The sequence below is a fragment of the Ursus americanus genome, chromosome X (assembly GCF_024610735.1).
Source record: "Ursus americanus isolate L20-20 chromosome X, mUrsAme1.1.p, whole genome shotgun sequence".
Lineage (NCBI taxonomy): Eukaryota > Metazoa > Chordata > Mammalia > Carnivora > Ursidae > Ursus > Ursus americanus.
In genome coordinates, this window is record NC_142164.1 from 105467541 (window position 1) to 105492247 (window position 24707).

A 24707-nucleotide genomic window follows, 5' to 3' on the forward strand; every position below is an offset into this window, starting at 1 on the left:
CTGGAAGCTCTGAGGGTGTCTCAGTAGCACAGGAACAAGTGACGCAGCTAGAATTACACTTTGACAGAGACCAAATGCCTTTTTCAGTGAGCTGATCCCTTCTTTCTTTTCTTTCTCTTCAGGGTGTTCCTCCCACCTCGGATGAGGAGAAGAAGCCAATGCCAGGAGCAAAGAGACTTCTGGGACCTGCGGTCAATCTTTCAGAGATCCAGAATATTAAAAGTGAACTGAAGTATGTCCCCAAAGCTGAGCAGTAGTTGCAAGAAAGAAGGTGAGTGAAAAATTATTTTCTTCCACTTAAAAAGACTGCTATAAAATGGATTAAGGAAGTCTTCCACAGAAGGAGTCTGGAATTCCAGAAGCATTCATTAAGTACCAGGGCCTTTTGTTTGGACCAGTTTTTCTGGTGCGAAGGTTTTCTGGTAAAGCTGAGCTTTGGGGCCTATCGTATTTCATAACCAGCCAGAGAGCCATTGAGGATGTTTGCCTGCCAACCCCTTTCTGCTCACTTTCTTAGTTGAGGGAGGACAGGGTTGGGAGAAGGAAGATGCTTGGAAGGGGGCCCTGAGGAGCTTTTTTTTTTTTTTAAATGATTTTTTATTATATTATGTTAGTCACCATACAGTACATCCCCGGTTTCCGATGTAAGGCTCGATGATTCATTAATTGTGTATAACATCTAGTGCACCATGCAATACGTACCCTCCTTACTACCCATCACCAGTCTATCCCATTCCCCCCCCTCCCCTCTGAGGCCCTCAGTTTGTTTCTCATAGTCCATAGTCTCTCATGTTCCATTCCCCCTTCTGATTACCCCCCCTTTCTTTATCCCTTTCTTCCCCTACCGATCATCCTAGTTCTTATGTTCCATAGATGAGAGAAATCATATGATAGTTGTCTTTCTCTGCTTGACTTATTTCACTTAGCATTATCTTGAGGAGCTTTTGATCTTGGGGTTCAGGGAGGGCCTCTGTCCTTCCATGCCTCGGTTTCCTCACCCAGATGCCAGGAAGAGTGATGAGCTAGTTCTGAGGAGAGGCTCATCGGAGCAAGGTGCTGAGGAGGTTTGGAAGGTAAAGGGGGTAGAGACCGGTTCAGGCCTTGAGATGAGTAACCCGGGTATGTGCAAAGCAGACCATGGGGACCCAGTGATGACTCAGAATGTGCACGAGGGAAGGGCAGGCTCAAAACTGTACCTGCCACCCTCCCGAGGAGGCAGTGCAGGCAGGACCTGTGACCTTATTTTCATTGTTATTGGGTCTGTTCAATGATGACCCTGTGGTGAGGGCTCGGCCCTGACGTGTGTGAATTCTGTCAGCAGGGGGCGTGTGGAATTGGCCGGTCCTTTCTTTCCAACTCTCCTGCTGGACCCTGAGAGCAAATCTACTTTATCCAACATTACTGAATCCCACCATGCACAGTTTATTCCGTTTCTTAAGCAGAAGCTTAAGTTTAGAAGAGAGGAATCTATATTGGTAACATGAAACAGGTATTTACCTGGCTGACTGCCCATTCATTCGTTTGTTCATCAACACACTCATTTCTTCAGCCAATATTTACTGAGCATCCGCTATGCGCTGAGCACTAGAAACATTTGTTAATCGTATACCGTATGCCAGACACTGTGTGAAGAGCATCGTATCCACTGTTTCTGTTAAGCCTTATGATACCCACTTATTGCTCCTATTCTTGAGGTGACTCCTACAGGAACACTGGTTTTCCCCATCTGTCGTGCATCCTCAAGAGGGCGTGTGACTTCATCCCTTCTCCCCACCGCGCCTTACAGACGGCTTGCACTCTTCCTATGGGTGTCAGGGTGAAATCGTCTGACCATGTAGGTAGAGGCAAGCACAGCCCTGGAGCCCTGCTGTGCCTTCTCCTATAGACATAACGAAGAACACAGTGTTCTCTGAGATAATCCCGAGTGTAGCAGCAATGTGCCTTGTGTCATGCTTATGCTGGCTTACTAGGGCATTTGCGAGTTAGTTCTGCAGAAAAGATTTCTTTATAGTACAGAGAAAGAGGAGCTGTTTTGAGTTAAAATAACACACCTAGTGTTATTCAGTGTTTTCAGCACAGTTACATAAAAGAACAAAGGAGTAAGGATAAAATACCGTGGATTCTCTGACTCTAAGAATGAATCCCAGGAACCTGGTCTGGGACAAAGTGATGGCAGCAGGAACTGACCTGGAGCGTGGCTACACACACTTGTTATTATTTATGACGGAATGAAACACGTTGATGGTAAGCATCATTACACTCAGTCCTGCTCATAGAGATGAAATACTCCAATAGGCTTGGGACAAAGCTGCAGAACTTTCTTGTAAGAAAGCCCAGGGAAAGGAAATTAATGTTTTGTAATATTCATTATCATCACCCAAACAAGGCCAGCTAGACACATGAATCTTTAATGTAAACTTTACAGGATTTTGCTTTTCTGAAATCCATGTCGACCTAAATTTAACCCCAGTTACAGTTTCAGAAGAACTTGGTTTTGAAGATTCAAAGGAATGCTGTTTTAAAATGAGCTCAGAGAGGATCTTATAGTGTTATCTGCAGTGATTCTGTTGCCTTGGATTACAAGGTTACAGGAACAGGAAACTATCAGCTCGACAAAATATCAAAAAGTTATCAGAATATCCAGGAAAAGTCTTTGTTACTTCATTTTCTCAGAGAAGACTTTAATGATTCTTCCTTCCCGAACAAATTCTAATAAGGCAAAACCACAAAGAGAGGCCTGTTTTTCCTTATTCTTACAGGAACGTGAAAAACCTACGTTGTCAGGGTAATTGATCTGAATTCCAAATGAGCACAGGCGTTGTTTTAAGCCAAGGAATGATTTTTATTTCTCATAGGAGAGGTATTAGGCTGGTTTGCTTTTGACCTATCAATTCTTCTCCTGCAATTATGTCAGATTTTGAGACTTCCATGGTCATGGTTTGTGGTCACGGAGGGAGAGCATTTTTTAACATTGATTGATTCAGTGGACTCATAAGCAGTAAATATCGTGGACCAGCCATCACTTAGCCCCTTACTGGTTGGATTGATTTCCCTCTTCTTGGGCCACCACTCTGTCACCCACCTTCACCATGTCCTGTTCAATGATTTGATCAAACAGACTGTTGTCTGAAGTTTGAGTGAGTTCATAGTGCCAAACACTGTGAACACCATGTGACCCAAGGCTCAAAGTCCAGGTTATAACTATTACAATACTTTAACATATATGATGGACCAGCATGCCCGTCCAGTTGAGATCAATGACTCCTTTTAAGTGGGATTTCAGATTCTTTCCATGCCCTGTGCCATGGCTAGAATCGTTCATGGAAATCAGTTAAAAACGTTATGGGATAGGAACCAGAAAGGACAGTGACTAGCCAGTTAGGGATCAGGAATCACGGCTTTTGGCAAAGGACTTAGGGGCTGGACCCAATCGGGAACCAGAGCCAGGCTACACAAGGACAGCACGTACTGAGTTAAGGCCAAGAGACACAGGAGTATTGCAAATGGGACCCCAATCCAGGCTGGCAAGGGCATGGGGCATGGGGCAGTTAGGGTGTTCAGTCATGTATCTCTTGGGATTCTCCTGGCTGTGATTTAAGATGGCCAGATGGTAATTTAAGCAAGGCCAGATGAAGAGACAGGACCAGCAGCAATGTCTGAAAACCAAGAGCCCTCCAACACTCCTGTGCCTGCTGTTTGCTGCTTGATCAGGAATTCCCCGGGTCTACAGTCAGAAGACACCATCAGCTTGTTTGCTTGTAGCTACAGCTCATTCCACCTCAGACTTCATAGACAGGCATGTGAAGAACCCAGAGGACTGTTCAGGGCTGCTTTCCAGCACTCTGTGTCCATTTCTGCTCCCTCTCAATCCTCATGTCAGACCACAGGGGCCCTGTAAAGAACCTCTATGACTAGCTTCTGTACCACGGGCATTTTCTTCATTCTGTGCTAAGATGTATAGATGCCAAACTTGGTCTCTGCTCTCAGGATACTTCGATCTTGGTGGAAAGATAAAATACTTCAAAGGCAACTGAAGAATTAGACAGTGGGGGGGTGCTGGGTGGCTCAGTTGGTTAACCATCTGCTTTCGGCTCAGGTCATGATCTCAGAGTCCTGGGATCGAGCCCCGCGTCAGGCTCCTTGCTCAGTGGGGAGTCTGCTTCTCCCTTTCTCTCTCTCTCTCAAGTAAATAAAATCTTAAAAAAAGAATTAGACAGCAGCTCAGTGATTCAAGATATCCAATGGCTGTTTATGACCCCCTAAGTAGGCAGTAAAGATAACCAATGTTATGATTTATAAGAGGGGAAACTCGTGATGATTTTGGTACAGGGACAATTTGAAAGAGGTGGTGGGAATGGAATAGTTTAACAGAGGTTCAGAATTAGCTTCTGGACGTATGGAATGTCCAGAACGTGATTAATAGACAAGCCTAGTGAAATCAAAGAGTTCCTCTAGGACAATATCCTTAAACTTTCGGGGAAGAGCAAAACAAGATCCTATGACTGGCCCACACCATCTCTTCTCTTTTTCCAGCAGTGAAAGAACTAAGTGATAACAAAGAATTGGAAAGAAACAAAATAAGTATCAAAGGGGTAGCCATGCGGCAGTTACGAAAACAATGATTAACAAAGGTAAACCCCAAGAATAAGTCCACAGTTATGTTAATGAGCACAAAGAGCAGCAATCGTAAGTCCTGGGACCCATGAAGCCATAGAAAGAAACTGCCATTCTGAGGTTGCAGGAATTCTCCCTCTCTGTGGTGGACATTGTGGCCTGACCACACATTGTGTGGCAGCCAGACTTCATGCTTACCTACTACACCAGACTTTCAGAAAGATGAGAAATTTAGTGATTCTTAATAACTCACTTAATAGCTTTTGGCCATTGCATCTAAGTGAAAATCTATGGACTTAATCCCCATTTGCCATTAAGAACTGAGGAAGGCATCAGAGGGGGAGACAAACCATAAGAGACTCTTAACCATAGGAAACACACTGAGGGTTGCTGGAGGGGAGGGTGTGGGGGATGGGGTAACTGGGGGTGGGCATGAAGGAGGGCATCTGATGCAAGGAGTACTGGGTATTAAAGACTGATGAATCACTGACCTCTACCTCTGAAACGAATAATACATTATATGTTAATTAATTGCATTTAAATTTAAAAAAGGAGAAAAAAAAGAACTGAGAAAAGCACTTGCATTTTTGCATCAGGAAGACTTTTGAGGTCAACCAGTGGGCACTGGACCATTCTCTGAGAAACACTGTGGTAGGGCAGTGAGAGTGAGTTCAAATGATCTGCAAAGGCTGTATAGCCATACACAGCCACATGATCTCGAGTTGGCCTCCATCCCATTCCTCACATCAGCCAACCAGACTTGCTTCTAGATTTTGTGGATTTGAAAAGAACCATTATGATGCCCTGATAGAGGAGGTATGCCTTCTTCCAACACTCAGCCCCGCCCCTAGCATCTTCTGTTTATGCCGTCACAATACTTAGCAAAGTGATGTATTGGTTTCCTTGTTTATACCTTCTTCATGATGCCAGGATACAGCTTCTTAAAGGCTGGGGGGCACTGGATAGATCATGAGCATGCAAGGCATGTCTGTAGAATGTTACTGGTGCTGTGACCATACCAAGTCTGGTGGCTCCTAGAAATGTGTGTTCTTGTAGACTTCCCGAGTCCTTGTGTTTTCAGGGAGATTACTACTTAAAATCAAGACTAGCTTTTCTTGCAAGGTCTGAAAATAACCTCGTTGACCATGATCAGTAAAGGGCTCAGAAATCTGACTTGAATTCACTGATCATAACTTCATTATTCCTCTGGGAAACTGAAAAATTAGTGAAGATGTCAAATTTGGCTCATAGTCTTCAAAGGGGAGAAAAAATAAAACCAGAAGAAAATAATTTAATTATCCAGAGTTATTTGGCCTTATTTTTCAAAGACCATCTAGGTCCAGATAAGACATATTTACCAACCATTCATCCAAGGAGATGTCATTTCTGCTAGAAGAGAACATAAGGTGTTCATTACTCTTAAATGTTAAATATTATGCATCACTGTTTTTCCTGCTGATTCCAGGGCTAATTTTGAGAATGCTGGCAGGAGGGAAAATTGATGTACCCAGACATTTGATGAAAAGTGCATTTAGTACCTAACAACAGACCCCTAAAGTACATGATGCAGAACCTGACAGAATTGAAGGGAGATAGGGAGTTCAACAATAATAACAGGAAATTTCAATACCCCACTTTCAAGAGTGGATAGTAGACAAAAGATCAAGAAGGAAACTGTCTTAGTCTTCTGGGGATGCTATAACGGGATACCATAGACTGGGGGGCTTCCAAATAACAGAAATTTATTTTTCACACCTCTGGAGATTGGAAAGTCTAAGACCGAGATGCCAGCAGATTCGGGGTCTGATGAGGCCCTGCGTCCTGATTTATAGATGGCCATTTTCTCACTGGATCCTCACACAGTGAAAGGGATAAGGGAGCTCTCTGGGGTCTCTTTTATAAGGGCACTAATCCCATTCAAGAGGGCTCCAGCCTCATGACCTAGGCACCTTCCAAAGGCCCCACCTTCAGATGCCATCACATTGGGATTACCGGTTCACCATATGAATTTGGGCGGACATAAACATTCAGTCTACAGCAGAAATAGAAGATTTGAATAATACTATAAACCAACTAGACCTAACAGACATCTATAGAACATTCCACCCAACAACAGAAGAAGACGCATTCTTCTAAAGCGCACATGGCACATTGTCTAAGACAGGCCACAGGTTAGGCCATTAAGCAAGTCTCATTAAGTTTAAAAGGAACGAAATCACGCAAAGTATGTTCTCAGACCACAGTGGATTGGAATTAGAAACCAGCAACAGAAGGAAGTTGAGGAAATCCACAGGTTGTGGGGCTTAAAGAACACGCTCCTGAATAACCAATGAGTCAAAGAAGAAATCACAAGGGAAATTAGAAAATGCTTTGAAACAAACAAAACCAAAAATACAATATACTTGTGGGATACAGCAAAAGCAGTGCTTAGAGGGAAATTCACAGCTGTAAACACTTACCTTAAAGAAGGAAGATCTCAAATCAATAACCAACCAATCAAATCAATACCAGCAGCTCCATTTTGGGAAAACATGCCCTTGACTATCTTAAACTTAGCTGATATCTACATATGTGGCAGATGATTACATTGATGTGTACATGGAAATATCCCTCTTTTCAAATGGTAAGATGTAATACATTTTAAAAATCCATTTGTATAAATACCATAACAACAAAATAGAAGGTGGGAAATACAAAATAATCACCCATAAGATCACCATTTTAGCATAATACCGAATTTGATAGCTGCCCCTCCAGTCTTTTCCTCTGAGTTTCCATGTTGGATACAATACAACAAAGTTGCTAACAATATGGGACTTGGGGTCATTGGGTCATGGAAGATTTGGTCTCATTACCTTCTACCTTTGCAATTTTGAGCTCAGGGTCTCTATTCCCTCATTTCATAAAAAGCAGAAAATGGCGTCTTCCTCAATGGGCAGATGTGAAGGATCAGGGATATGTACAGATTTAAGGAAGTATATGTGGGCATGGCACCCAGGACAGGGTAATTATGCAAAAATGGGAACCAGTTCTGCTTTTACTTTTTCTTACATAGCCTCATTCACAACATGTGTACGATTTCATATCTTGCTTTTTCCATGCTACATTTTTCCATAAGAATATTTTTTATGCAGCTCTGTGGCCTTCAGAATTAAGATGATTTATTTCTCCTAGTGTTTGGGTTACCATGACTGCATAATCTTTTCCCTTTTCCAGAAGACAAAGGACTGATTTATTGTTGTATACAGAACTAAATTTAAAAAAAAAAGAAGAAAATACTACTCCAAGTATCTTCTCTGTGATTTGTTAGAAATTTTTGTTTTCAATTTTAAAACGCTCCCTGTTTTGACTCCATTGCAGAAGCTTTATTCACTTTCTTGGAAGGAAATGGCTTTATCCTGAGATTTTTCTTTTGATTTGTGATGTTCTTTTTTTTTTTTCTTTTGCTCCCCACTTGTTTAGGATAAAGATGAGTTCTGCTGTGGTTCTGAACTGCATCAAGGTTTTATTCATTTGTTTTCCTGACCAGCAAAGCTATTATTCTAGGCCCTGGTTACAAACTGTGTGGGTGCAAAGTGCTCTTGAGAGTGAACGTAAGAAGCTTTTGAGCTGATTGTGGCAGTTGCTTTAAGAGCCTCTCCACAGCAAACACACAGAGCTATCTGGGTGGGTTCTATTAAAACAGAGATCTGGAGAGCCTAGTGTGTGAGCTGGTGGGAGGGAGCTGGAATTGGTGAGAGTGTGCATTTGGGGAGTAGACCTGAGAGCTCCAGTCAGCTTGGTAGGAGGCCCAGGTGACTCAGGACCCAACTCTGTAGAAACTTGGACAATGGCACGGAGATTTCCATGGGCTAAGGGACAGTGACAATGGGCAGCACTTGCCCTGCTTGCCACACAGAGAACTCATGACCCCATCTTAGTACTTTGGGGATTGGTGGGGGGGCAGCAAAGTCTGCAGACAGCTTGAATTGTCACAACTGGGAGGAGCTATGGGCATGGGCTGCTACTGTCCTCTAATGCGAAGATGCCAGGGATGCTAGTAAATGTCCCACCATGCCCAGGACAGGCCCCTCTCCCCGGCCCAAAACAAAGAATGATATAGTAAGTAACCCTCATTTACCTAGTTTAAAGGCTGACGTCAGGACCGACGTTTTGCAAACTTACCTTTCCAAATAATCAGTGCGTTGTATTTTACAGAAATTAAAACATTAATAAAAAGAATAATAAGTAATGGCCCCATATTTATTATCTCTTTACAGTCATCAGAGACTTAGGAATAAAAATAAAACCCTCTTAAAAAGGATTCTTTTGTCAGCTGGTAAACTAAATATATTTATGGCATATGGTATATACGGAATATTCCCGAGTTATAGTATTAGGCCTTTAACACTATTTTTTGTAGGTTATTTTTTCATCTTAAATGTATCAGAAAGCGGTAGGTTATCTTAGCAGCTCATCAAATCTTTACAAATATGAATGTTAAGCATTTGTAATCATCAGCACCAACATCAACATCATCATTTTCTTGCCCTCATTAGCATGACTACATGCAGTGTGTGCTCCGGGGATGCCGGATGCCACAGCTTGTGCCTCACAGACATTATCTCATTCGCTCCTTGTGCTGACTACATGGGGTATGTACGATGCTGCCCGCTCACTTATGGGCGAAAGAAGGCTAAGAGACTTTACGAACTTGACCAGGGTCACCCCGCTTGTAAGCCACAGAGGTGAGATGCAAACTGTCATCTGTCATACTCCACAGTCCCTCCTTTTAATCTCTGTCACCCACTGCATTTTTAAACATGCTCTCTTAGTTGTATCTTCCAGGCTTTGCAAATATTTCAGTGTGTTAGGTCGGAGTAAAACAAGCAAAGGCTAAAGAGACTGCAGAAACTGTCACCTTTACAAAGAGGTGGCACTATTAACTCTGAGATGTTGCTTTGTTCATTCATTCATTCATTCATTCATTCATGAGTGCATTCAGTCACTCAACAAGCATTCATTAAGCACAAAGCACGTGCCAAGTGCGGAGGGTATCAGTGTCGTAGACTCAAATACGAATCAGACTGTCTACCCGGCTTCAGGTGAATGTGCAGAACGCGGCCCGGAAGCACAAATAATTTGCTCTTTTCAAAGGTTTTGAAAAAGAGGAAGGGTTAATATCCATAAATATCTGAGCGAGCATGAAAGAGAGAAAGGCAAGGGAAGGGAAGGAAGGAAAGGAGAAGGGGATGGGAAGGTAGCGACAGTGGCCCGGGTGCTGAGAAGACGGCCACAGAGGAAGGCCAGGCCTCTGCAAAGGCCGCCTTCACTCCGCTCCGGGGATGAGCGAGGGCTTGGCAGGCGTCTCTGTGTCATCATGAGGCAGCCGGCTCCGACCCCTGAAGGCTTTTCTCTCGTTCCCTCTCCTGCTGTGTGCAGCCCACACAGAAAAAGTGGGGAAGTGAATTCCAGGCTGTCTAATCAGGCTTGGCTGCATCGTGACAACACTGCTCGTTTTAACTCCCTCCACACGTTGTGGCATTTGAGAAGCAGAAGGAATCACGAGGAGCAAATCAAGACTTGCACATTTCACTTGTACTCCCTCGCCACCGCTCCCTGCCTGTGAACTGATCATTCCACACCCTCTGGTTTAGGGCTTTATGCAGATGGCGAGGTGGTGGCTGCTTTAATCCCAGGCAGGGTCGGTCAATCAGCTTCTCCCGGAGGGAAATTTCTATTAAGCAGTCGACAGATTGGAGTCACTTTCGTCCACGCAGGTGGCAGAAAGGCTGCTCAGAACAATGCATCTTGACTGCTGGAAAACCAGCAGAAAGCAAGCGGGTCCTACTGCCCCAAAGTCATGGGATGCCTTCAGCAGAAAGGACGGTGGTGCCTCCTCCCTCCCCGTGAGACCTGCCCTCCTGCGTAGCAGGCACAGCCTAATCCTTAACAAGTAAAACACACATTGTACTGCCTCGCTCTCACCTCGCCCCTAATTTTGGACACAGATGATAGGAATCATGGCTGCCCTTTAGTTCCAGAGGCAATGATTAATTCTTGAGAACTTACCAAAAAGGTTTATTAAATTCTGAGTGTTCAAGCATCCATTTATTCAGACTCAATTACGTTTCATCTTTTAATCACTTTGTACATGAGCTACTTGGAATTTACTTTAGCTGAATTAACCTTTTTCTTCATAATGCAAGTTAACAGCATGAGTTGGATTTCAATGGGAAGGCGTGAAGTACTAGAATAATTTACTCGTTTTGTAAGTGAACACCTGCGCGCCTCCTACAGGCCGGGCAGCGCAACGTCAGAGGGGGCCCTACAGCACAGGCCCCTCCGGAGCTCACGGTGCAGGCGGGTGAGGATGAGAGCGGGGAACTTAGCTCATAAAGGCTGCAGCACGAATGAAGACACAAGACACAGCCTTCCAATGTAGGTGATGAAGACCCTAGAGAGGAGGTTAGGAAGCAGATTTCTACTGAAACAAGGTTGAGGAGCAAACACTTTAGAGGTGATTTGGGTGTAGGGTCAGGCCCCGGCTTTGCTCTTCCCTTGGTCTGTGATTTGGCATAACTGCTCTGTGTCTTTGTCTGAAAAAGGAGGCAAAGTTAGCTACCTCACAGGGGTGATTTTGCTCCCTACCCTAAGGGACATTTTGCAACGTTTGGAGATATGTTTGGTTGTCACACCTCAGGGGAGATACTATTGGCATGTAGTGGGTTGAGGCCGGGGATGCCCCTGAACATCCCACAACGCTCCAAAGGACAGCTCCCACAAGAAATGTCAGTCTCGCCGGGGCTGAGTTGCACGGTGTGTAGGAAGTCCTCACAGCCCAGTGGCAGCTGTGATTACTGACGATAGCGTGTCACCATCGGGCACTGGGTATGCTAGGGTTGGGCGCACCTGCGCTCCACTTGCAGCTCTATCATGTAGTTACTCTGTGACCTTGGGCAAGTTGCTGCTCAGTCTGAGCCACATCTATAAATAGGAGTGATGGTAACAATCTTGAGAGGGAACCACAGAGACATGGGGTTGACTCGGAAGGGGCACCCGGCATGAACCAGCATCCACAAAGTGTTCATTCCCTTCATTGCCTCCACATCTTGCCTATACCCTCTGTTCTCTGCCCCTTTCTACCAAGGGCAGGGATCGGTTGGTTGTTTTTTAGATGACATACTCTCTAAAGAGTAGCTCTGCATTTCCCAGAGAATATGGAAGAGCTCACTGAAAATGAAATCCCTTTAATTGTCTGTGACTAGTAGGCGCTTACTGAAGCAGGGGTAAGCCTCGGAGAGACTCTTTCTCAGCCACCACCTACCTTGCATCATCTGAGCTCGAGCCAGTTCAGATGATTTCTAAGCTGCACGTATGCTCCTTCTCCTGGAGGAGGCACTGCAGTCCCATTTTTCAAAACCTCCGGTAGCTCCCGTTTCCAAAGCCCTTGTCTCGACAGTAAAATTACAAACATTTCACTCGAGCACTTTCATTTTGTTTTGGAGACTTCAAGGGATTTCCACCCCCAGACCATTTTTAAGCAGCAAATACATCTGGTTTGTAATTTCAGACTTTTCCCTGAAGAAAATCCATTTAAGAAATATATGGAAGGTCAAGCTGCCGTTCTACTGTCAAGGAAAAGGGAAACAATGCATTTGAGACACCATTTTACTGAGCATTTTGAATGGGCTCCATGGCCAAAAAGAGGCATCTCATCTTTTTAGGAATCTTTGGTGCACAGACTAGGTACTACTGGAGTCTGGTCTAGACACAAAAACAAGACCCTGTCAACCTAAACATCCAGAAAGTGCCCTCGGTGTCGTCTCTGTGACATCCTGTCTTGGCTTATGCCCCATTCACATCCAGCTTACACCTATCATTACTCTCCAGGAGTGTTTTCTCCCTCTTTCTCACGTTACTTAACTTGATCATTAAGTAACATCTACTTTGCAGTAAGAGTGAAACAAGTAGGCAGACATTAATAAACACAGGTGCCAAACAACACGGCAGCTCAGCCACTCTGAAGAGGCCACTTAAGGGGGCATCAGGAGGCAGGCGATGAGGAAACAAAGGCTCATTTGGAGTTTTATGGCAAAAACGAAATCACATCTTTTAACTAGAGGCTAACAGTAGCAATAGTATTAACAAGCCCTTGCACTTCATTTTAAGAATACCAAAGTACTTCTATGTTCTCTTTTGAGGCTCACAACGGTTCATGAGACAGGCAGGGCACTGAATTTGCAGGTCCTTCTTATGTGACTTCCAACTTCACACAGGCTAGAAGACCGTGTGATGTGTCATCATCTCCTTCCAGAGAAAGTTCATTTTAAGACTATTAACCAAGCCTACCTAAGTGTATGTGTAAAAATGGGTGTTATCTCTTTTAATCAGAAAAGTAGAATCACCACACAGTCTCCAGCAGGTGCCCAAGAAGGGTTAGTTACAACATGTGCCATGGACCAGAACTGAACAGGTAATGGCTCTGCTTATACCCAGGAGGATTTTTCTCACAGACACGAAAAGATAGCCAGGATTAATCTATCCACTTCTATCTATAGATATAACTGAAGGGAAATGTGCTATCTGAACTTTCAACTCCATTTACGGTTTTCTTGCTGCCTCATTCTTAAAAATCATATTGTATCCTTCATTTTATTTAATTTTTTGAGAAGTAAGCTGCATGCCCAACATGGGGCTTGAACTCATGACCCTGAGATCAAGAGCTGCACACTCTGCTGATTGAGCCAGGCAGGTGCCCCATATTGTATACACATGAACATACCACACACACACACACACACACACACACACACACACACACACACAGATTTGATCCCAGATTTGAAAATCAGGTTGAAATGTCTTCATTTCAGATAGACCAGGTGGCAAACAGTTGCCCCCGGGGAAGACTCCAGTTTAAGAAACCCCAAAATCATCACCGTAAAGGTAAACTCTCCTGAAGAGCTCTCCATTGTCACCAACAGCCAAGAAATGGCATCCTGGATTCCCTGCAGAATCATATACGAAGTGTATTGCTGGTTATCTGTCAGGGGAGAGAGAGCCTGGGAATCATTCTGAGCCAAATCCAATTCAATTATGGGCCAATTATAGACCTGCTTCCACTGCCAGGAATGGGCCACACCACCAACCCAGCTGGTTTCAGAGCCCCTGGCTGGCAGGGACTCCCCCTACATGGGTAGAAGAGCTTGTGGCTCAGAGAAGACAAAATCGCTGAGAGTGTTCAGAGAGCAGCACAGATGGCAAATGCCAGTGTGCCCCCCCGAACCTCCTCACCATCTCACCACCAATCTTTTGCAATTGACTCCAGACTCAATTTCCCTCCTGGGTGGCACCCTTTCTCACGAGGTGATCAAATTATGAAATACCAAGAGGTGGCAGGCAGGGCTTTGCTCCTGCACTTGCCGTCAACCTGCCACAATCTCGCAGTGCTGGCCACGGTGCTAACTAGGAACACAGTGCCTGGATACCCACGTCACCACTGACAGCTTCACTGAACACGTAGGAGTTAAAATGCCAAGAAGCTTGAGTTAGAAACTTGTGATAGGTGAAAATAAGGCTATCTCTATTAAAAATTAAAATGCCTTTGTGAAGTTCGGCTGGCACTCCCAGCCGACCGACATCATTTCAGGTGCCTATTCTAGCATCCAGTGGTGCAGTTATCCCTCTGGTCTGGCTTTGCGTATCTGATCTGCTAATTTAAGAAGCAAGCTCATCCCTTTCTTTAACTGAGATCTTGAGGAGAGCAGGGACAAGGCAGCACCAAGGACAGCATCCTGTGGGGTTTTGCAATGGAAACCCTTTAGATTGGCCTCCAGCAGTGGTTCTCAAAACTTCCTCATGCATCCGCATCATGTGGAGGGCTTCCTGAAACTCAGACTGCTGGGCCCCACCCCCAGAGTTTCTGATTCAGTAGGTCTAGGGTGGGTATGAGAATCTGCATTTCTGACAAGTTCCCGTGGGCTGCTGCTGCTGGTTTGGGGACCACACTTTGAGAACCATTGACCTAGAGCCACTAATCTAGATTGTTTAGGTCTGGACATTCGAAATCTCTAACGCATCATCGGGTCCACAGTTTTATAGCTAGTATCCAAAGGTATAGTGAGCAACTTGGTCAACTTCTTTGATGAAATTCAGATACACAAAGCATCAATGAAGCAATGATCATTAATGCTTACAATAGTGCTTCTGAGGGTCAGGCACTGTGCCAAGTATTTTACCTTGTGATTCTGAAATGAGTTAGTATACATAAGAGCTCCATTTTACAGGTGACAAACCTGAGGCACAGACGGATTATGTCACTTCCCCCAAGGTAGCCCAACTAGACAATGGGGCAAGCAGGGATTCAAATCCAGGCTGTCTGGCTCTTAACCCATTACCCCAGGCTGACTCTCTATTTAGTAGATAGGATAAGCTCCATGGAGGCAAAATGTGCTGTGTAAATTAAGAAGGACACTCCTAATATAATGGATGAGGAAGTCTGCAGCATCAACTTACCTACCAGTCACTGATTCAACGTCAATTTCTGTAACCATTTATTAAGTTTAGACACTGTTACAATACAAAGGTTGGCAAACTAGGGCCCACAGACCAAATCCTGCCTACCATGCAGTTTTCTTTTAAAACTTTTTGGTGTGAGATAATTCTAGATTCACATGCGGTTGTAAGAAATAGTACAAAGAGATCCTCAGATGCAGTGATTGGGAAGAAAGAAGAAAAATCATTTTTCTAATCTTTATAGAAGTATTTCTAAAGAAGGCCTTGCCATGTTTCAAATATATGCAGAGACCAAAAATCTGGGTTTCATAATCTTCATTTAAGCATACTGTTATGGATGTCCAGGAAGTAGAAGGAAAACACAAAAGAGGTTCTAAATTTGAACACTTTTCAAGTCCAACACAAGACATGACCGGGATCACAGCTACTTGGCTGACTGCAAAGCAGTTACATAGCTTTTCTCAAGTATTATGACCTAAGAACTGAAGCCCATTTCTGAACAACTGAGTGGCCCAGCCTTGGGCTTTGGGTGGGAAACACTTGTTTTTGTTCTAGTTGTCGTAGTCTTGGAGTCAGGCAGCAGTGAACTGCTGGATATAGTTAGATCTGACATCCGCAGTGTGGGCTGCACCCTAGGATCACCTGGACTTGCCTGAGCCCCACCTCTGAGCAATTAACCCTTTGAGCGAGGAGTATATTTCACAAGACCCTAAGGTGAGTCCAACGTGCAGCTTGGGTCAGAAGGACTGAGTTAGGGAATGTTTCTCAGTTCTTCCCAGGACAAACCAAAATGAAATGTTGTGAAGTGTGTTTAGCCAGGCATATTCTCATAGGTCAGGGGACCATCAGTATCACTTACTCCAACCCTGCCCAGTAGATCCTCTCTATACTCCCTGCTTTCCAGATGTGTCCCCTACCCTGGAGAGTCACTTGGGTTTCACTATGAATTCAGCAACTTTTAAGCCCTGTCCCAATGCATCTCACTCTAAAAACTGCCAGGGCTGCTGTTCTCTCCAAATAATCCCAGTTGCACCCTTTGGAGTGACTCATTGAGAGGAGAGTCCAAGTAAGACCCATTCCATTGGAGTTTCTTTTAACTTGTTCAGTCTCTGGGTGTAAACGTAATACAGGGGGTTATGTTTTGGTATCATGTGCAAAGACGAATCGCCGAGTGCTGAACTGTTGCACTGTAAGCTTCAGTCAAAGATCAGTCAGCTTTGTTGGCCTGCTCCCACAAAACTGAATGCCTGCGTTCTCAGGATGCCAGGTCTCTAATGTCTGGCTACTCACCATTTCAGAAATGCCCGAAGCAGTATGTTCCTATCCTGTGGCTAAGGATCTGGTTTTTGACATAAGTGCCATTTTCTTATGCTTCCCACCAATAACACATATTCATTGACACATAAAATACAAGAGCTGGACTTGGCTTATAGTAACTGTATTACATATATATGTGTCTATATGTGTGTGTGTGTGTGTGTGTATGTTCTTATTTAAATTCTAGCTAGTTAACATACAATGCAGTATTAGTTTCAAGTGTAGAATTTAGTGATTCAACACTTCCATACGACAGCCGGTGCTCATCACGACAAGTGCCCTCCTTCATTTGCATCACTTGTCTCACCCATCCCCCTGCCCACCTCTCTTCTGGTAACCGTCAGTCTGAGCAACTGTATTATCTATTGCTGTATAACAAATAACCCCAAACCCAGCAGCTTAAAACAATAATAAATATTATCTCAGAGTTTCTGTGGGTCAGAGATTTAGAAGTGGCTGAGCTGGGTGGTTCTAGCCTGGGGTCCCTCATGAGGTTGCAGTCAGAATGTCAGCTGGGACTACAGTCCTCTAAAGCCTTGACTAAGATGGAAAGATGGAAAGATCCACCTTCAAGATGGTGCCCTCATGCCACTGGTTAATGGGTGATGACTTACCAGAAGACCTTGGCGCCTTCCCATGTGGACCTCACCACTGGTGCCCTCACAGCATGGTGGCTGGCGTCCCCCCAGAGCAAGTGATCCAAGAGTGGCTTTTATGACCTAGCCTTAGAAGTCACACTCAGTCATTTGTGTAATATGCTATTGATTACCCTGGTCAGTCCTGTTTGGTATGAATACCAGGAGGCAAGATTCACTGGGCACCACCTGGGAGGATGCCTGCAATAGCACTGTTTTTTTTTTTTTTAAACCAATGAGAACACTGAGGTCCAGAGAAATGAGGTTTGTCCGGAGTCACATAGCCTTAACATTTCATTATTTGTTTTTCTTTCAACCCCACTAATCCTTACCACCCACAATTTCTTGTATTTATTTAAAACACCAAATGTTGTTTATCTTTGGGAAGATTAGAAAGATTATTTCCAAATGTGAAGCCGGTTTCCCTGATGTTTTTAACAGAGGAAGCCTTCAGAAACCAGACAACGTATAAGCAAAATGTATGTTCCGAGAACTCAGGGAAGGTTTTTCTTCACTTCCTTGAGTCATTAGGGAGGAAGTGCTCCAGAAGGAGGGAGAAAAAAGCAGAAACTCTAAGGGAAGGCAAATCCAGAAGAGAACTAAAAATCCAGTGTTTGAGGGATAAATTTTACCTTTTGCATGCTGTTCTCTCTCCTTGGCTTGTTCCCATATTGTGATGTTTTCCTGCTCTTTCTTTTGATTTCTGAGGGTGAAACAAGAACAAAAACAAGAAAAAGAAAACAAGAAATAAGAAAAAAGCAGAAAGTATCACCAACAATCAAACCAATGGCAAGGCCACACTCCTTAGGAGTTTGGGTCTCATTAATCCCAGATAAAAGACAGTGATCTGGCCATGGGGACTCCCTAGGAGTATCACAGAATTTTTTTCTGTAAAAATTAAGTCTCTGAAAACACACACACACACACACACACACACACACACACACACAGATTTTTAAGCACAAAACTCAGAACTGATCAATATTATCAGTTCTTTTCTCTTCAGGATCCTCTTTGAAATGGCCATCTTCTAAGAAAGATAACAATAAGAAAAAAAAATCTCTTCTTTATTCTCTATCCCTTCTCTGTCAGTTAAAAAACGACAAGGCCTGTCATCTCTGATCACCACAACTAGTCAGGAGATATGACGACTTTCTCCCTGCCTGACCTATTTTGTCTAATGGGGCCCACTCCTTTGCCCTCTGCCACGCTACGTTCTCTCCTGAGTTCCATTTATAGCAGGGCTTTATTAATGGTTAAATCGTTAGGAGCGGATCTGTGTCCCTCCCAAGGCTTATTCCCCTATTCAATAAATTAAGCCATGGGATCGGAGAGACTGTCCATTTCTGCTCTATTTAAGCTCAGAATCTTCCTCACCCACAAAATATTGTGAACTGACAGGTGAGAGCTCAGTATGAGCTCCCATTGCCTGCCCAGCAGTCTGTGGTCACTCGAGATTTGTTTCATATTTAGTTCTCCGGGTAATGCTTGTGTGGCCCATGGGAATTTTCCTAAGCCTTTGATGCAAGTCTCATATCTGGAGCTAAAACGCTTCGGCTTCACTGAGGAGGCTTTGGGCCTTTGCTAATGGTGAAGGGCCTCCTTTCTCAATCTTCAGGCAAGAGTCCTCGGACACGTGCTAGGAGGTTCTGACATGTTTGACCCCTCTCCTCACCTTGAAAGAGGGTTTGCAAACTCCATTCACCCGCCATTCTTGTTGCTGTCACACAGGTGACCTCACCGGACAATTGGAGCATTAATGGCGCACAGCCGTCAAAGTGACCTGTGCACTTCACTTCTGAAAGCCTTTTCTCACTTGTTTTTAGTTGCCAGAGCCCTGCAGTCAACAGACCTTTCAAAAGAGAAAAAAAAGAAAAATCACAAAAGTGATAATGTCACTGCCTGCTGAACGTCCCTCAGTGGCTCCCCACCACCCCCAGGGCCGCATTAACTGGCTCGCACTCACCAGTTTTTCCCCATCTTGCATTTCTGCCCACTGAGAGAATTCCTTGCTCCAACCCTAGTGAACTTGTCCGAGTTCATGAAGGTGCCATGCTGACATGAGGCTGCTGTACGTGCTCAGAATATTCTTTTCAAGTCTTTCTTTCAGACCCATTAGCTGGCTACCTCCCACCCCTCATTCGGTCTCAGTTTAAATACAATTTCTGAAAAGCCCTTCCATGGCCTCTTAACTGGATAGCACCCACGGCAGCCACCATTTATTTTATTATCTGACTGTCCTTCTAGATGTTCAGTTCCTTGAAGGGAGATAATTTGTCCCCTAGGGTATCCACAGTGCCTAGTACATTTTCTGACATATGATGTAATCAAATTAAAGCCAGGCATCTTGGTGTCCACCTTTAAGACCATTTAAGCACATATAAGCCCCAAACCACATCGGAAAGAAGCATAAATTGGTTGCCAAAAATGGCCTCAAAAATGAATGCAGATCTTCATCTAAGAAGGATTTACATTGTAAAACACACAGTAGAACTCCCCCAAGAGTCTCTTGATTCATGATCAGCCCAAGATCCCTTTACCCCACAGACTTCTTACCCCAACTATCTCTTCATTATTTCTCCCAAATCCAGTTATCCACTGACTTCCCCAGCCCTTTTCTTTCTGTAATTTTGACTCAGTTCACTCTTTTCTTTTCTTTTTTTTTTTAAAAATTGTTTGGCTATCCTCTGTATGTCCATACAAATTTTATGATCAGATTGCTAATTTCTTTTTTTTTTTAAGATTTTATTCATTTATTTGACAGAGAGAGAGAGAGCCAGTGAGAGAGGGAACACAAGCAGGGGGATTGGGAGAGGAAGAAGCAGGCTCCCAGCGGAGGAACCTGATGTGGGGCTCGATCCCAGGACTCTGGGATCACGCCCTGAGCCGAAGGCAGCTGCCTAAAGACTGAGCCACCCAGGCGCCCCTTGGTTCACTCTTTTCTTTTTTTTTTTTTTAAAGATTTTATTTATTTATTTGACAGAGATAGAGACAGCCAGCGAGAGAGGGAACACAAGCAGGGGGAGTGGGAGAGGAAGAAGCAGGCTCATAGCGGAGGAGCCTGATGTGGGGCTTGATCCCGGAACGCCGGGATCACGCCCTGAGCCGAAGGCAGGCGCTTAACCGCTGTGCCACCCAGGTGCCCCGACTCTTTTCAATTCTCTACTCCAGCCACTTAGACCTCCACCAACCATCAGCACCACAAAGAGCTTCAAGCCAAGATGACAAAGACTGAATCTTGTTTGGAAGGCAGAGGGGGAGGAAGAGATGTGTTGACTTAGAAGCTTTTTGTGGGACTTGTAAGCTTTTTTTTCTCCTTTTACTACATGGGAGGCACTCTGCTAAATGCTTTAATAAGTTCTGCTCCCGACAACCCTAGAAGCTTGATGCTATTAGTCTCCTGCACTTCAAGAGAATGCCTGCCCAAGGTAGCACAGCTAGGAAGCAGGAGAGCCGGGATCTGAAGGCCGAGTCTGGGCTAAAATGCCTCCACAGTAGGTACTCAGTAAACAGTAGCTGAACATATGAACAGGCTCCTACCTGGGAACTAGTTTGGAGGCTGGCAAGGCAAAGGGTGTAGAAGGGATTTCTCTGGTGAATTGATTGCAAGTACATGTCAAAGCTTTGTTTCAAAGTTGCTTAAAGAGGGGAGGGGGAGGTACAGGCTTCCAGTCGTGAAACGTATAGGTCACGGGGATGGAAGGTACAGCACAGGGAACCCAGTCAGTGGCACTGTGATAGCACTGCACGGCCGCGGACGGCAGCTGCACCTGTGAGTACAGTAGAGCGTACAGACGTGTGGAATCACGACGTTGTCCACCTGAAACTAATGCAACACTGTGTGTCAACTATACTTCAATAAAACAAACAAAAACAAAGTTGATTGGCGAGGCTTCAAAAGGCTAGTTCAAAGACTTGGAATAGGAAATAATGTGGTTAGATAACCCTGTTAGACCAGGTAGAAGTGGTCATTAAACTCTGTTACAAGGCTAATGTAGTGAGGCAGGTAAATCTAATTTCCCAGAAGGGGCTCTTAATCTAATTAAAGTTGATCAGACAATCATTCACATGTTTTATCAGAAATGCCCCAGAAGGGACCACTCATCACACCAGAGCACACAGCTGTCCCAGCTCAGGTTTGGGATCATTTTCTTTCACAGAAGCATTTCTCAACCTCAGCAATGTTCGCATTTGGGGGGGATAACTCTTTGCGGTGGGGGCTGTCCCAGGCCCTGTAGGATGCTTACAGCATCCCTGGCATCTATCCACCAGACACCACTGGCACCTCCTCCTCCTGGATGGAATAACCAAAAATGTCTCTACATATTGCCAAATGTCCGTGGGAGGGGGCAAAATACCACCCCGCACCTTGAGAACGATTCCTCTAGACTCTGGATTCTCCATGGACCGAAAGCAACAGCATCTCTTGGGAGGTTCGCTAGAAATATACAACCTAGGCCCCACCCCAGACCTCCTGAGGCAGAATCTGCAGTGTGACAAGATCCCTAGATGCTTCCTATGGACATTAAAGTCCGAGAAGGCCTTCTAGGCCAGCGGTTCTCAACCCTGCCTGCACACCAGAGGCCTCGGGGGAACTTTAAAGAATATGGATCACACCCCTAGAGACTCCGATGTCATGCGTCTGGGGGCAGCTGGGGCCTTGGGATTTTGAAAAACTCTCCAGGTGATTCTAATTTGCAGCCAAGTTTATGCTTCATGTTCTGGATAGTTTAAAAACAACCTGCCCTACAGCTTTGGGAGTGATTTCCAAAAGCCTATAAATGTGACCTCACATCTCCAAAGTGATGCTTCCTTCCTTCCCATGAACATCCTTCTTTTTTGACCTCTTATCACTTTTGAGATGATAGAATTCAGGTCCTGTGATGATGGCTTCAAAAGGTAGGATTTGGCTATAACTAACTAAAAATCATGGTTGGAATAATTTGAGGAAAAAAAATGAAGGCATTGGTTTAACCTTCCCCAGATAACTTCTTAAAGAAGTAAAAGCCATATAGGCAGTGATATTGTAAGAGCTCTGGTGACATGTGGGAGCTACACTTGTGGTGAGCACAGCATAACGTATAGACTTGCTCAAGCACACATGGTGTACACCTGAAGCTAATGTAACATTGCATGTCAACTCCAGTCAAATAAAAACAATTTAAACCCCCACTTTAATTAAAAAAAGAAGAGCCAGCAGAATCATCCCTCAAAATCTTGCTAGTTTAAAAAAATGCCTGTACTTGAAAAAATTCCAAACATTAAACAGCAAGCTCTATCAAGAAAATTGTTTTGCATGAAATGTGCAATTATATAAAGAGCCCATGAAAATTGGGAAGCAAAACACTAACACCTTAATAGATAAACAGATAAAGGAAATGAACTCACAATTCACAAAAGTGGATGTATAATTAGAGAAGCAAGAGAAAATGTGCAGCCTCACTAGTAATCAAAGGGATGCTCCATGAAAAAAGAGTTACCAATTTTCCTCTTATAATATCCACCAAGATGAGTGGGAAAATGATCATGAAGCAGACACTTGCTTATTCCCTCAATAGGTATTGAGTGTCTTCTGTATAGGAGGCACCCTGCCAGCCTACACAATGAGGGTGTGGGGCTTAGTAAACGGAGAAAGTTCCAGCCATTAAGAATTTCTATCTCCTCCAGCCCAGTTAGGCCTTGTTGGAAGCCATCCTAAAGAAAATGTTCATGTGGAAAAAGCTTTGTTCATTTATGATAGCAAAACTGATTAAAAACCCAAATCCCCATTAATAGGATTATGATTAAGTAAACTCTAGTGTATTCACTTGATGAAATACTACAGACACTATTTGTGAATTAATAAATGATTAATGAAAAAAGAATACAAACAGTAGAAAACCAGAAGAATGATTCAGTAATAAAATAAATTTTGAAAACGCTATATGGTGTCATTCCCACCCCAAAACACACAATATACATCTGTATATTTAAAGCTCTGAGGGTAAAAGATCTGTCTGTACTCTGTAAACTCTAGAACACTTATGATAGAAATTGAACATGACACAAATGGAAAAACCTTCCATGCTCATGGATTGGAAGAACAAACATTTTTAAAACGTCTGTACTATCCAAAGCAATCTAAATATTTAATGCAATCCCCATCAAAATACCAATGGCATTGTTCACAGAGCTAGAACAAACAATCTTAAAATTTGTATGGAACCACAAAAGACCCCGAATAGCCAAAACAAATCTGAAAAAGAAAAGCAAAGCTGGAGGCATCACAATTCCAGACTTTGAGTTATATTACAAAGCTGTAGTCATCAAGACAGTATGGTACTGGCACAAAAACAGACACATAGATCAATGGAACAGAATAGAGAACCCAGAAATGGACCCTCAACTCTATGGTCAACTAGTCTTCGACAAAGCAGGAAAGGATATCCAGTGGAAAAAAGTATCTTCAACAAATGGTGTTGGGAAAACTGGACAGCCACATGCAGAAGAATGAAACTGGACCACTTTCTTACACCATACACAAAAATAAACTCAAAATAGATGAAAGACCTAAATGTGAGACAGGAAACCATCAAAATCCTAGACGAGAGCACAGGCAGCAACCTCTTTGACCTCGGCCAGAGCAACTTCTTACTAGACACATCTCCAAAGGCAAGGGAAACAAAGGCAAAAAATGAATTATTGAGACTTCATCAAGATAAAAAGCTTCTACGCAGCAAAGGAAACAATCAGCAAAACTGAAAGACAGCCTACAGAATGGGAGAATATATTTGCAAATGACATATCTGATAAAGGGTTAGTATCCAAAATCTAAAAGGAACTTATTAAACTCAACACCCCCAAACCAAATAATCCAGTTAAGAAATGGGCAGAAGACATAAATACACACTTTTCCAAAGAAGACATCCAGATGGCCAACAGACACATGACAAGATGCTCAACATCACTTGACATCAGGGAAATGCAAATCAAAACCACAGTGAGATATCACCTCATTCCTGTCAGAATGGCTAAAATTAACAATACAAGAAACAACAGGTGTTGGCAAGGATGCAGAGAAAGGGGAACCCTCTCACACTGTTGGTAGGAATGCAAACTGGTGCAGCCACTCTGGAGAAGAGTATGGTGGTTCCTCAAAAATTTAAAAATAGAACTACCCTATGATCCAGCAATCGCACTACTTGGTACTTACCCAAAAGATACAAAAATACAGATTTGAAGGGGTACATGCACCCTGATGTCTATAGCAGCATTATCAACAATAGCCAATCTATGGAGAGAGCCCAAATGTCCACTGACTGATGAATGCATAAAGAAGATGTGGTATACATACAATGGAATATTACTCAGCCATAAAAAAGAATGAAATCTTACCATTTGCAAGGGTGTGAATGGATCTAGAGGGTATTATGCTAAGTGAAATAAGTCAGTCAGAGAAAGACAAATACAATCTGATCTCACTCATATGTGGAATTTAAGAAAACAGATGCACATAGGGGAAGGGGGAAACAGGAGAGAGCTAAACAAACAAACAAAAAAAAAAGGAGAGAGCTAAACAAGCCTTAAGGACTCTTAATGATAGAGGACAAACTGAGCATTACTGGAGGGAGGGAGGTGGGGGACAGGCTAGGCTGGATCATGGGG

General features: G+C 43.7%; 1 protein-coding gene across 3 annotated transcripts in view; it reads left to right on the plus strand.

The window, feature by feature from the left end:
- Positions 1 to 24707, plus strand: part of SMPX (small muscle protein X-linked) — a 52095-nt gene that overhangs the window by 19669 nt on the left and 7719 nt on the right. For all 3 annotated transcript variants that reach the window (XM_045804988.2, XM_045804989.2, XM_087859602.1), the window contains exon 4: positions 123 to 271. In XM_045804988.2, coding sequence (XP_045660944.1) covers positions 123 to 257 — 135 coding nt within the window. In that variant the 3' untranslated portion in view covers positions 258 to 271. The remainder of the gene's footprint in view (positions 1 to 122; positions 272 to 24707) is intronic.